This window comes from Salmo salar, chromosome 12, assembly GCF_965601325.2.
Source record: "Salmo salar chromosome 12, fSalSal1, whole genome shotgun sequence".
Classification (NCBI taxonomy): domain Eukaryota; kingdom Metazoa; phylum Chordata; class Actinopteri; order Salmoniformes; family Salmonidae; genus Salmo; species Salmo salar.
This window is the reverse complement of record NC_138302.1, coordinates 9,514,825-9,527,053: the sequence shown is the minus strand read 5'-3', so window position 1 is coordinate 9,527,053 and position 12,229 is coordinate 9,514,825. Positions and strand designations below refer to the sequence as shown.

Genomic DNA, 12,229 nt, shown 5'->3' with positions numbered 1-12,229 from the left:
TGAGAGAGAGACAGAGAGAGAGAGAGAGAGAGAGACCATCAGTATGTTTCAGTGAGAGAGAGAGAGAGAGAGAGAGAGAGAGAGACCACCAGTATGTTTCAGTGAGAGACAGAGAGAGACCACCAGTATGTTTCAGTGAGAGACAGAGAGAGACCACCAGTATGTTTCAGTGAGAGAGAGAGAGAGAGAGAGAGAGAGAGAGAGAGAGACCACCAGTATGTTTCAGTGGTCTTGGTTCGCTGTCTTTTTGGATTCACTTTTTTGGTTTTACTTCATTGCTATGATTGCTAACAGTGTTACTTGATTGAACCATGTTAACACTTTTTTTTAAGAGAGAGAAGAGATGGGAGGGTAGGGGAGAATGGAGACAGAGAGAGAGAGAGAGAGAGAGAGAGAGAGAGAGAGAGAGAGAGAGAGAGAGAGAGAGTGGAGTGTCATGACGTTGCCCTCTCTCTGGGAACAGGGAGCACAGTTGACCCCCTCCCCCTTGCACCACGACATTTATGTTCTGGAGAAGGTATAAAAGATTGGTGAAGAATCCAGCTACGAACTGGTCCGCCTGGTACAATTTTGTGATACTCAGAAGAGACAATATAGCCATATTACCATAAAACTGTTTATATAATAGCCTCAGCTATGGGACTTGCATCTAAATGGTTGTATAAAATGTATTAATAAGGATAAAGCTATTTGTAATACGTTGAGATGCTATGTACTGATGTTAATGTGATAGAATGTATTTCTGTTCAAAGCTTAAATCAGTCATCGGCACGCCCCCCAGGGACACGGACAGGACCAGGCGTCATGTGACAAGCCTGTTCTATGTTCACGTATAAAACCCCACCCTGATTTACTTTCTTCAGACCAGCTTACCTCAGGAGAGAGAGCCAAGGTTTGACCATCCAATTCCTCTACTGAAAGTTAACTATACCACATGGTTAAACTTTTAGACTATCGAGACCGACAGAATAATAACAAGTCTTTGATATTAATTAATAGTCTGCAGCTAGAAATTATATCATTGAACACGAAGACCGACGAAACATACATTCTATAACGACATTAATGAATGTCGCTTTGAAAGACCCATTCTAACCGAGAGAGAGAGAGAACAGGACAAAAACTCTCCAACAGGACAAAAACTCTCCAACAAGAATCCCGATGACACACTGAGCGTAAATATATATTGATTGCAATTGTTCCCGAATGAGTGAGCATTCATGCGCAAAGGATTAGCATATCAATTGTTAATATTTATCAACTCTGTAGTGTCTTCTCAGCTGCCCTTTATGACCCTTTGTTTAACAGGCCGCCATGCCTGTTTAGCCCACTAGGGCACATTCCTCTACCATTTCTTTGTGACGATAATTACTGTTTGTATGCTTTCTGTGAATTACTTAGTTTAGTAAATAAATGATTTTAAGACAATTGATGTATGGATGACTTTTGTAAAGGCTGGATTCGTGCAGATACAACAATTTACGACGTTTGGAATGAGACTGGACGCGAGGTAAAATACACCATTTAAACCAGAAGATAATCGGCCTATACTATAATATAATATAATATAATATATAATGTTATAATATAGGAAAGTTATATTAGGAAAATGATAACTTTGTAATCTGAATATTTTCCTTGGTGCCCCGATCTCCTAGTTAATTATAGTTAAACGATTAATCAGTTTAATGGCGTGATAATAATTACAGGGAGTTATTTTGATAAACATGTCTTCAGTTTAATGGTGCCCCAAAGACACGACAGGAGGATAGAGAGGAAGATAGAGAGAGAGAGAGGATAAAGAGAGCGAGAGAGAGAGGATAGAGAGAGAGAGAGAGAGAGAGAGAGAGAGACTTTGTAAGACATAGGTTTCTTAGTATGATGATGAGGGAGGGGGAGAGATAGCATGAGGAAAGGGAGATAGAGGAGAAGAAAGATAGTGAGAGTTCGTGCCGAGTCAACGGTTTCTCAGTGGTGTAACTCACCCCACTAAAGACCATGTTGAGGGCTGTGAAGTCCCTCATACGAGCGACGGCTTTAAACGAGCCAAAGTTTCTGATCAGCCAGTCCTCACTGTTCTCCCCTGGTCTCACACAGCCTGCACACAGAGAAGAGTTATGAGCTGTTGGAGGCATTGTTATGTCATGTCATAAGGGTTTCTGGGTTGGTCGATGGCATTTCCATCCCTTCCTTTGGTCTAGGACACCTGGTTCTCCTAATCAGCTGGACCTTGATCAGCTGAACCAGGTGTGTTTGTGTTGGACTGGACCTCTCCTAATCAGCTGGACCAGGTTGGTCTGGACCTCCCCTAATCAGCTGGACCAAGTGTGTTTGTGTTGGTCTGGACCTCCCCTAATCAGCTGGACCAGGTGTGTTTGTGTTGGACCTCTCCTAATCAGCTGGACCAGGTTGGTCTGGACCTCCCCTAATCAGCTGGACCAGGTGTGTTTGTGTTGGTCTGGACCTCTCCTAATCAGCTGGACCAGGTGTGTTTGTGTTGGACTGGACATCTCCTAATCAGCTGGACCAGGTGTGTTTGTGTTGGACTGGACATCTCCTAATCAGCTGGACCAGGTGTGTTTGTGTTGGACTGGACATCTCCTAATCAGCTGGACCAGGTGTGTTTGTGTTGGACTGGACATCTCCTAATCAGCTGGACCAGGTGTGTTTGTGTTGGACTGGACATCTCCTAATCAGCTGGACCAGGTGTGTTTGTGTTGGACTGGACCTCCCCTAATCAGCTGGACCAGGTGTGTTTGTGTTGGACTGGACATCTCCTAATCAGCTGGACCAGGTGTGTTTGTGTTGGACTGGACCTCCCCTAATCAGCTGGACCAGGTGTGTTTGTGTTGGACTGGACCTCCCCTAATCAGCTGGGCCAGGTGTGTTTGTGTTGGTCTGGACCTCCCCTAATCAGGGGGGGGGCTGGACCCCCACGCGCCGGTGTGTTTGTGTTGGACTGGAGCAAAAGCCTGCACACCCAGTAGCTCTCCAGGAGTAATGCTGTCCACCCCTGGGTTATGTTTGAGCCTTATACCGGCTGCTCAGAGAGGAAGAGCTACCTAAAGAACTGTTATGAACATGTTATGAGCTGTCATGTGTTATAAAGGTGTTACATTTTACCTGTTCGTTCCCCGGACAGGGAGGGGTACATAAAGAACTGTTATGAACATGTAATGAGCTGTCATGTGTTATAAAGGTGTTACATTTTACCTGTTCGTTCCCCGGACAGGGAGGGGTACATAAAGAACTGTTATGAACATGTTATGAGCTGTCACTGGTAGTTATGTCACGTTATAAAGATGTTAAGCTGTACCTGCTCTCTCCCCGGACAGGAAGGGGTACATGAAGAACTGTTATGAACATGTTATGAGTTGTCACTGGTATTGATGTCATGTTATAAAGATGTTAAGGTGTACCTGCTCTCTCCCCAGACAGGAAAGGGTACATGAAGAACTGTTATGAACATGTTATGAGCTGTCACTGGTAGTTATGTCATGTTATAAAGGTGTTAAGTTGTACCTGCTCTCTCCCCAGACAGGAAAGGGTACATGAAGAACATATAGATCCACCTCTGTCTGACCGGATCCATCTCTGAGAAATGATCACTCAACTCCTCCACCCTGGAGACAGAGAGAGAATAGGGGATGGAGAAGAATGGAGGGAGAGAGAGAGAGAGAGAGAGAGAGAGAGAGAGAGAGAGAGAGAGGAAGGAGAGAGGAAGGAGGATGGATAGAGGGAGAGGTTGAGAGAGTCAGAGATAGAGAGAGGGAGAGAGAGGAAGGAGAGAGAGAGAGAGAGAGAGAGAGAGAGAGAGAGGAAGGAAGGAAGGAAGGAAGGAAGGAAGGAAGGAAGGAAGGAAGGAAGGAAGGAAGGAAGGAAGGAAGGAAGGAAGGAAGGAAGGAAGGAAGGAAGGAAGGAAGGAAGGAAGGAAGGAAGGAAGGAAGGAAGGAAGGAAGGAAGGAGGGAGGGAGCCAGAGAGAGAGAAATAGAGAATGTTGAGATTATCATGACATGCAGTCAGCAGCAGGTGTCTCAGTAGACTGTGTAGAGAGGGGATTCCCTCTGCGTGTGTCCAGTCCTTTATAACTAGTCTATAGTACATATTGAATGATTTTATAAGGATTAGGATTATATAGTTTTAGTTTAGGAAGACATCAGATAAAGGAAGAGAAAGGCTGAGTTGTCTACTACAACATGCAGGGTTTCCTCACTACTGTAATACATGGTCTGGTAGGTGATATTATATTATATATAGTAATGTTATAACATGGTCTGGTAGGTGATATTATATTATATATAGTAATGTTATAACATGGTCTGGTAGGTGATATTATATTATATATAGTAATGTTATAACATGGTCTGGTAGGTGATATTATATTATATATAGTAATGTTATAACATGGTCTGATAGGTGATATTATATTATATATAGTAATGTTATAACATGGTCTGGTAGATGATATTATATTATATATAGTAATGTTATAACATGGTCTGGTAGGTGATATTATATTATATATAGTAATGTTATAACATGGTCTGGTAGGTGATATTATATTATATATATTAATGTTATAACATGGTCTGGTAGGTGATATTATATTATATATAGTAATGTTATAACATGGTCTGGTAGGTGATATTATATATAGTAATGTTATAACATGGTCTGGTAGGTGATATTATATTATATATAGTAATGTTATAACATGGTCTGGTAGGTGATATTATATTATATATAGTAATGTTATAACATGGTCTAGTAGGTGATATTATATTATATATAGTAATGTTATAACATGGTCTGGTAGGTGATATTATATTATATATAGTAATGTTATAACATGGTCTGGTAGGTGATATTATATTATATATATTAATGTTATAACATGGTCTGGTAGGTGATATTATATTATATATAGTAATGTTATAACATGGTCTGGTAGGTGATATTATATTATATATAGTAATGTTATAACATGGTCTGGTAGGTGATATTATATATAGTAATGTTATAACATGGTCTGGTAGGTGATATTATATTATATATAGTAATGTTATAACATGGTCTGGTAGGTGATATTATATTATATATAGTAATGTTATAACATGGTCTGGTAGGTGATATTATATTATATACAGTAATGTTATAACATGGTCTGGTAGATGATATTATATTATATATAGTAATGTTATAGCATGGTCTGGTAGGTGATATTATAACATGGTCTGGTAGGTGATATTATATTATATATAGTAATGTCAGTACACGGTCTGGTAGGTTATATTATATATAGTAATGTTATAACATGGTCTGGTAGGTGATATTATATTATATATAGTAATGTCATAACATGGTCTGGTAGGTGATATTATATTATATATAGTAATGTCAGTACATGGTCTGGTAGGTGATATTATATATAGTAATGTTATAACATGGTCTGGTAGGTGATATTATAACATGGTCTGGTAGGTTATATTATATATAGTAATGTCAGTACATGGTCTGGTAGGTGATATTATATATAGTAATGTTATAACATGGTCTGGTAGGTGATATTATAACATATATAGTAATGTTATAACATGGTCTGGTAGGTGATATTATATTATATATAGTAATGTCAGTACATGGTCTGGTAGGTGATATTATATTATATATAGTAATGTTATAACATGGTCTGGTAGGTGATATTATATTATATATAGTAATGTTATAACATGGTATGGTAGGTGATATTATATTATATATATTAATGTTATAACATGGTCTGGTAGGTGATATTATATTATATATAGTAATGTTATAACATGGTCTGGTAGGTGATATTATATTATATATAGTAATGTTATAACATGGTCTGGTAGGTGATATTATATTATATATAGTAATGTTATAACATGGTCTGGTAGGTGATATTATATTATATATAGTAATGTTTTAACATGGTCTGGTAGGTGATATTATAACATGGTCTGGTAGGTGATATTATATTATATATAGTAATGTCAGTACATGGTCTGGTAGGTGATATTATATTATATATAGTAATGTTATAACATGGTCTGGTAGGTGATATTATATTATATATAGTAATGTTATAACATGGTCTGGTAGGTGATATTATATTATATATAGTAATGTCAGTACATGGTCTGGTAGGTGATATTATATTATATATAGTAATGTTATAACATGGTCTGGTAGGTGATATTATATTATATATAGTAATGTTATAACATGGTCTGGTAGATGATATTATATTATATATAGTAATGTTATAACATGGTCTGGTAGGTGATATTATATTATATATGGTAATGTTATAACATGGTCTGGTAGGTGATATTATAACATGGTCTGGTAGGTTATATTATATATAGTAATGTTATAACATGGTCTGGTAGGTGATATTATAACATGGTCTGGTAGGTTATATTATATATAGTAATGTTATAACATGGTCTGGTAGGTGATATTATAACATGGTCTGGTAGGTTATATTATATATAGTAATGTTATAACATGGTCTGGTAGGTGATATTATAACATGGTCTGGTAGGTTATATTATATATAGTAATGTCAGTACATGGTCTGGTAGGTTATATTATATATAGTAATGTTATAATATGGTCTGGTAGGTGATATTATAACATGGTCTGGTAGGTTATATTATATATAGTAATGTCAGTACATGGTCTGGTAGGTTATATTATATATAGTAATGTTATAACATGGTCTGGTAGGTTATATTATATATAGTAATGTTATAACATGGTCTGGTAGGTGATATTATATTATATATAGTAATGTTATAACATGGTCTGGTAGGTGATATTATATTATATATAGTAATGTCAGTACATGGTCTGGTAGGTGATATTATATTATATATAGTAATGTTATAACATGGTCTGGTAGGTGATATTATATTATATATAGTAATGTTATAACATGGTCTGGTAGGTGATATTATATTATATATAGTAATGTTTTAACATGGTCTGGTAGGTGATATTATAACATGGTCTGGTAGGTGATATTATATTATATATAGTAATGTCAGTACATGGTCTGGTAGGTGATATTATATTATATATAGTAATGTTATAACATGGTCTGGTAGGTGATATTATATTATATATAGTAATGTTATAACATGGTCTGGTAGGTGATATTATATTATATATAGTAATGTCAGTACATGGTCTGGTAGGTGATATTATATTATATATAGTAATGTTATAACATGGTCTGGTAGGTGATATTATATTATATATAGTAATGTTATAACATGGTCTGGTAGATGATATTATATTATATATAGTAATGTTATAACATGGTCTGGTAGGTGATATTATATTATATATGGTAATGTTATAACATGGTCTGGTAGGTGATATTATAACATGGTCTGGTAGGTGATATTATATTATATATAGTAATGTTATAACATGGTCTGGTAGGTGATATTATATTATATATAGTAATGTTATAACATGGTCTGGTAGGTGATATTATATTATATATAGTAATGTTATAACATGGTCTGGTAGGTGATATTATAACATGGTCTGGTAGGTTATATTATATATAGTAATGTTATAACATGGTCTGGTAGGTGATATTATAACATGGTCTGGTAGGTTATATTATATATAGTAATGTTATAACATGGTCTGGTAGGTGATATTATAACATGGTCTGGTAGGTTATATTATATATAGTAATGTCAGTACATGGTCTGGTAGGTTATATTATATATAGTAATGTTATAATATGGTCTGGTAGGTGATATTATAACATGGTCTGGTAGGTTATATTATATATAGTAATGTCAGTACATGGTCTGGTAGGTTATATTATATATAGTAATGTTATAACATGGTCTGGTAGGTGATATTATAACATGGTCTGGTAGGTTATATTATATATAGTAATGTCAGTACATGGTCTGGTAGGTTATATTATATATAGTAATGTTATAACATGGTCTGGTAGGTGATATTATAACATGGTCTGGTAGGTTATATTATATATAGTAATGTCAGTACATGGTCTGGTAGGTGTTGCAGCTGAAGTTCTTGTTGCTGAGGCAGGTTAGGAACCCTCTGGAGATGCTGGAGAGGAGTGGTTTCAGCTTCACCTCCATCCACACCTTTATCAGGTCCTCATCTTGGTAGGCTTCTGCCTCTGGGTTCACACTGATACCCAGCTCTAGTCCTAACACTGGGGTCTGGGATAGACTGGATCTCTGGAGAGGGGGAGACAGGGGTTAGGGTTACACTGATACCCAGCTCTAGTCCTAACACTGGGGTCTGGGATAGACTGGATCTCTGGAGAGGGGGAGACAGGGGTTAGGGTTACACTGATACCCAGCTCTAGTCCTAACACTGGGGTCTGGGATAGACTGGATCTCTGGAGAGGGGGAGACAGGAGAGGGAGAGGGGTTACACTGATACCCAGCTCTAGTCCTAACACTGGGGTCTGGGATAGACTGGATCTCTGGAGAGGGGGAGACAGGAGAGGGAGAGGGGTTACACTGATACCCAGCTCTAGTCCTAACACTGGGGTCTGGGATAGACTGGATCTCTGGAGAGGGGGTTAGACCAGCGGTGGGCAATCATTTTGGCTTGAGGGCCACATCGGGATTTCTAAGTTATTATTTTTTGAAAACGTCCATTATTTAAAAAAAATGCAAATCATTTTATAACATTTTTCACATGAGTTTTTCTGGATTTTTTTGTTGTTATTCTGTCTCTCACTGTTCAAATAAACCTACCATTAAAATGATAGACTGATCATTTCTTTGTCAGTGGGCAAACGTACAAAATCAGCAGGGGATCAAATACTTTTTTCCCCCACTGTAGCCTTCACATCACTCTGCATTTCTTCCCATCTGTCACTTCCATTATGTCTGTCGCTGAGAAATGGCACCCGAAAACATTCCTCTGACGGAATGTTCAGATCAGTTCTGAAGTTCTCGACCCGTGCCAACATTCCATCAAATAAGGTGCGTTCAAGTTTTGAGGGAGTGTGCAATTGGTATGCTGACTGCAGGAATGTCCACCAGAACTGTTGCTAGAGAATAGCATGTTAACTTCTCTATCATAACCCACATTCCAACGTTGTTTTAGAGAAAACTCCTTCTGATTGGCTGGGTCGAGCTCCCCAGTGGGTGGGCCTGTGCCCTCCCAGGCCCAACCATAGCTACACCCCTGCTAGGTCATGTGAAATCCATAGATTAGGGCCTAATGCATTTATTTCAATTGACTTATTTCCTTATGTGAACTGTAATGCAGTAAAATCAATGTTGCATGTTGCGTTTTCTATATTTTTTCGGTACATTTGAAACGTTTCAGATAGTATTTGAATTCAGGTCTGGGGATGTATCAAGCTACCATGAAGGAGTAGACATCCAGGGCAGCATCGATGGTGTCCTTCAGGTTCTGCAGGTGGTCTCTCCCTGTGTCTGTAGCTGGCAGACCCACACACTGGAGGAAGTTAGAGGTAGGATCACCAGCCTGGGGATGGACAATAACAGATACATCATGACTTCCTGCTACAGCCTACTATATCTGCATCAGTTAGATTGTTGGTAGTTTCCTGCTACATCCTACTATATCTGCATCAGTTAGATTGTTGGTAGTTTCCTGCTACATCCTACTATATCTGCATCAGTTAGATTGTTGGTAGTTTCCTGCTACATCCTACTATATCTGCATCAGTTAGATTGTTGGTAGTTTCCTGCTACATCCTACTATATCTGCATCAGTTAGATTGTTGGTAGTTTCCTGCTACATCCTACTATATCTGCATCAGTTAGATTGTTGGTAGTTTCCTGCTACATCCTACTATATCTGCATCAGTTAGATTGTTGGTAGTTTCCTGCTACATCCTACTATATCTGCATCAGTTAGATTGTTGGTAGTTTCCTGCTACATCCTACTATATCTGCATCAGTTAGATTGTTGGTCGTCCCTGAGGACCACAGGGTGTCAGGGCAGGCTTTTGTTCCAGCCCAGCACTAACACACCTGATTCATCTGATGCTGGATTACTATTGGTTGAACTTTATAAACATGTATGTATCCCAAATGGCATCCTAATTCCCTCTTTAGTGCACCACTTTTGACCAGTAGTGCACTAAATAGGGAATAGGGTCCTATTTGGGACATATCGTTTCCTCAGAGACTAACATGAAAGAGGTGTTTGACCCTCTGTCCACACAATGGGTATCAATGGAGAAATTACACGTTCAAAGAACGACACACACGTGTCGATGTACAGCTACTGAGACTTACATAAATATCAAACATGTCAAACCTGTCTAGATTCTACTGAATCACTCTGACCTTTTACCTTGTTAGACATGTTTTTATGAGAGAGAGACAGAGGGATGGAGGGAGGGAAAGAGAGAGAGGAAGGGAAAGAGAGAGAGGTGGTGGATTGACAGAGAGAGAGAGAGAGAGAGAGAGAGGGGTGGAGGGAAGGAAAGAGAGAGGGAGAGAGAGAGAGAGAGAGGGGGGGGGAGTGGAGGGAGAGAGACAGAGAGAGAGAGACAGACAGATGGAGAAGAGAAAGAGAGAGAGAGAGGTGGGGGCAGACAGAGAGAGAGAGAGAGAGAGGTGGGGGGACACACAGAAAGAGAGAGGGGGACAGACAGAAAGAGAGAGGGGGGGTGGAGAAGGGAAACAGATGGAGAAGGGAAGAGAGATAGAGTGAGATGGGGTAGAGAGACAGAGAGAGAGAGAGGGTGGGAGTGGAGGGAGAGAGAGAGAGGGATGGAGAAAGAGAGAGAGAGGGAGGGAGGGAGAGAGAGAGGTGTGGGGCAGACAGAAAGAGGGGGGGGTGGAGGGTGAGGGAGAGGTTGAATGCTAGCACTCACCTGAGTACACAGTTCTTGTGTATGGCAGGTCTCATTTCTTTACGTTTCCATCAGCAGGGGAGGTGAAGCATAAAGAGTCAAAAGAAAACATCTGAAAAATTCTTTACATATTTCAGCTGCCTGACTATAGAAGAAGAATCATGAGGACACAGAGAACCTTCTAGAGTTCTAAAGTTACGCCAAAGAATCCTCAAAGAATCTTTAGCTGATGTGATTGTTAAGTTTGACATGTAAATGTATAAATGTGTAATACATGGTTTAGTTTGACATGTACATGTGTAATACATGGTTTAGTTTGACATGTACATGTGTAATACATGGTTTAGTTTGACATGTACATGTGTAATACATGGTTTAGTTTGACATGTACATGTGTAATACATGGTTTAGTTTGACATGTACATGTGTAATACATGGGTTTAGTTTGACATGTACATGTGTAATACATGGTTTAGTTTGACATGTACATGTGTAATACATGGTTTAGTTTGACATGTACATGTATAAATGTGTAATACATGGTTTAGTTTGACATGTACATGTGTAATACATGGTTTAGTTTGACATGTACATGTGTAATACATGGGTTTAGTTTGACATGTACATGTGTAATACATGGGTTTAGTTTGCCATGTACATGTGTAATACATGGTTTAGTTTGACATGTACATGTGTAATACATGGGTTTAGTTTGACATGTACATGTGTAATACATGGTTTAGTTTGACATGTAAATGTATAAATGTGTAATATATGGGTTTAGTTTGACATGTACATGTGTAATACATGGGTTTAGTTTGACATGTAAATGTATACATGTGTAATACATGGGTTTAGTTTGACATGTACATGTGTAATACATGGTTTAGTTTGACATGTACATGTGTAATACATGGGTTTAGTTTGACATGTACATGTGTAATACATGGGTTTAGTTTGACATGTACATGTGTAATACATGGTTTAGTTTGACATGTACATGTGTAATACATGGTTTAGTTTGACATGTAAATGTATAAATGTGTAATATATGGGTTTAGTTTGACATGTACATGTGTAATACATGGGTTTAGTTTGACTTGTAAATGTATAAATGTGTAATACATGGGTTTAGTTTGACATGTACATGTGTAATACATGGTTTAGTTTGACATGTAAATGTATAAATGTGTAATACATGGGTTTAGTTTGACATGTACATGTGTAATACATGGGTTTAGTTTGACATGTAAATGTATAAATGTGTAATACATGGTTTAGTTTGACATGTACATGTGAAATACATGGGTTTAGTTTGACATGTACATGTGTAATACATGGGTTTAGTTTGA

General features: G+C 38.0%; 1 protein-coding gene across 2 annotated transcripts in view; it reads right to left on the bottom strand.

Moving 5' to 3' along the window:
* LOC106597798 (uncharacterized) overlaps nt 1–12,229 on the bottom strand; it is a 119,783-nt gene that overhangs the window by 96,391 nt on the left and 11,163 nt on the right. The window contains exons 4-8 of one of the 2 annotated variants that reach the window (XM_082958538.1): nt 10,899–10,935; nt 9,413–9,535; nt 8,066–8,265; nt 3,523–3,623; nt 1,986–2,098 (exon numbers count right to left, since the gene is read on the bottom strand). In XM_082958538.1, the coding sequence (XP_082814664.1) occupies nt 1,986–2,098; nt 3,523–3,623; nt 8,066–8,265; nt 9,413–9,535; nt 10,899–10,935 (574 nt within the window). Of the gene's footprint in view, nt 1–1,985; nt 2,099–3,419; nt 3,452–3,522; nt 3,624–8,065; nt 8,266–9,412; nt 9,536–10,898; nt 10,936–12,229 lie in introns of those variants that run through there. The other variant, XM_082958539.1, reaches the window with a different exon arrangement.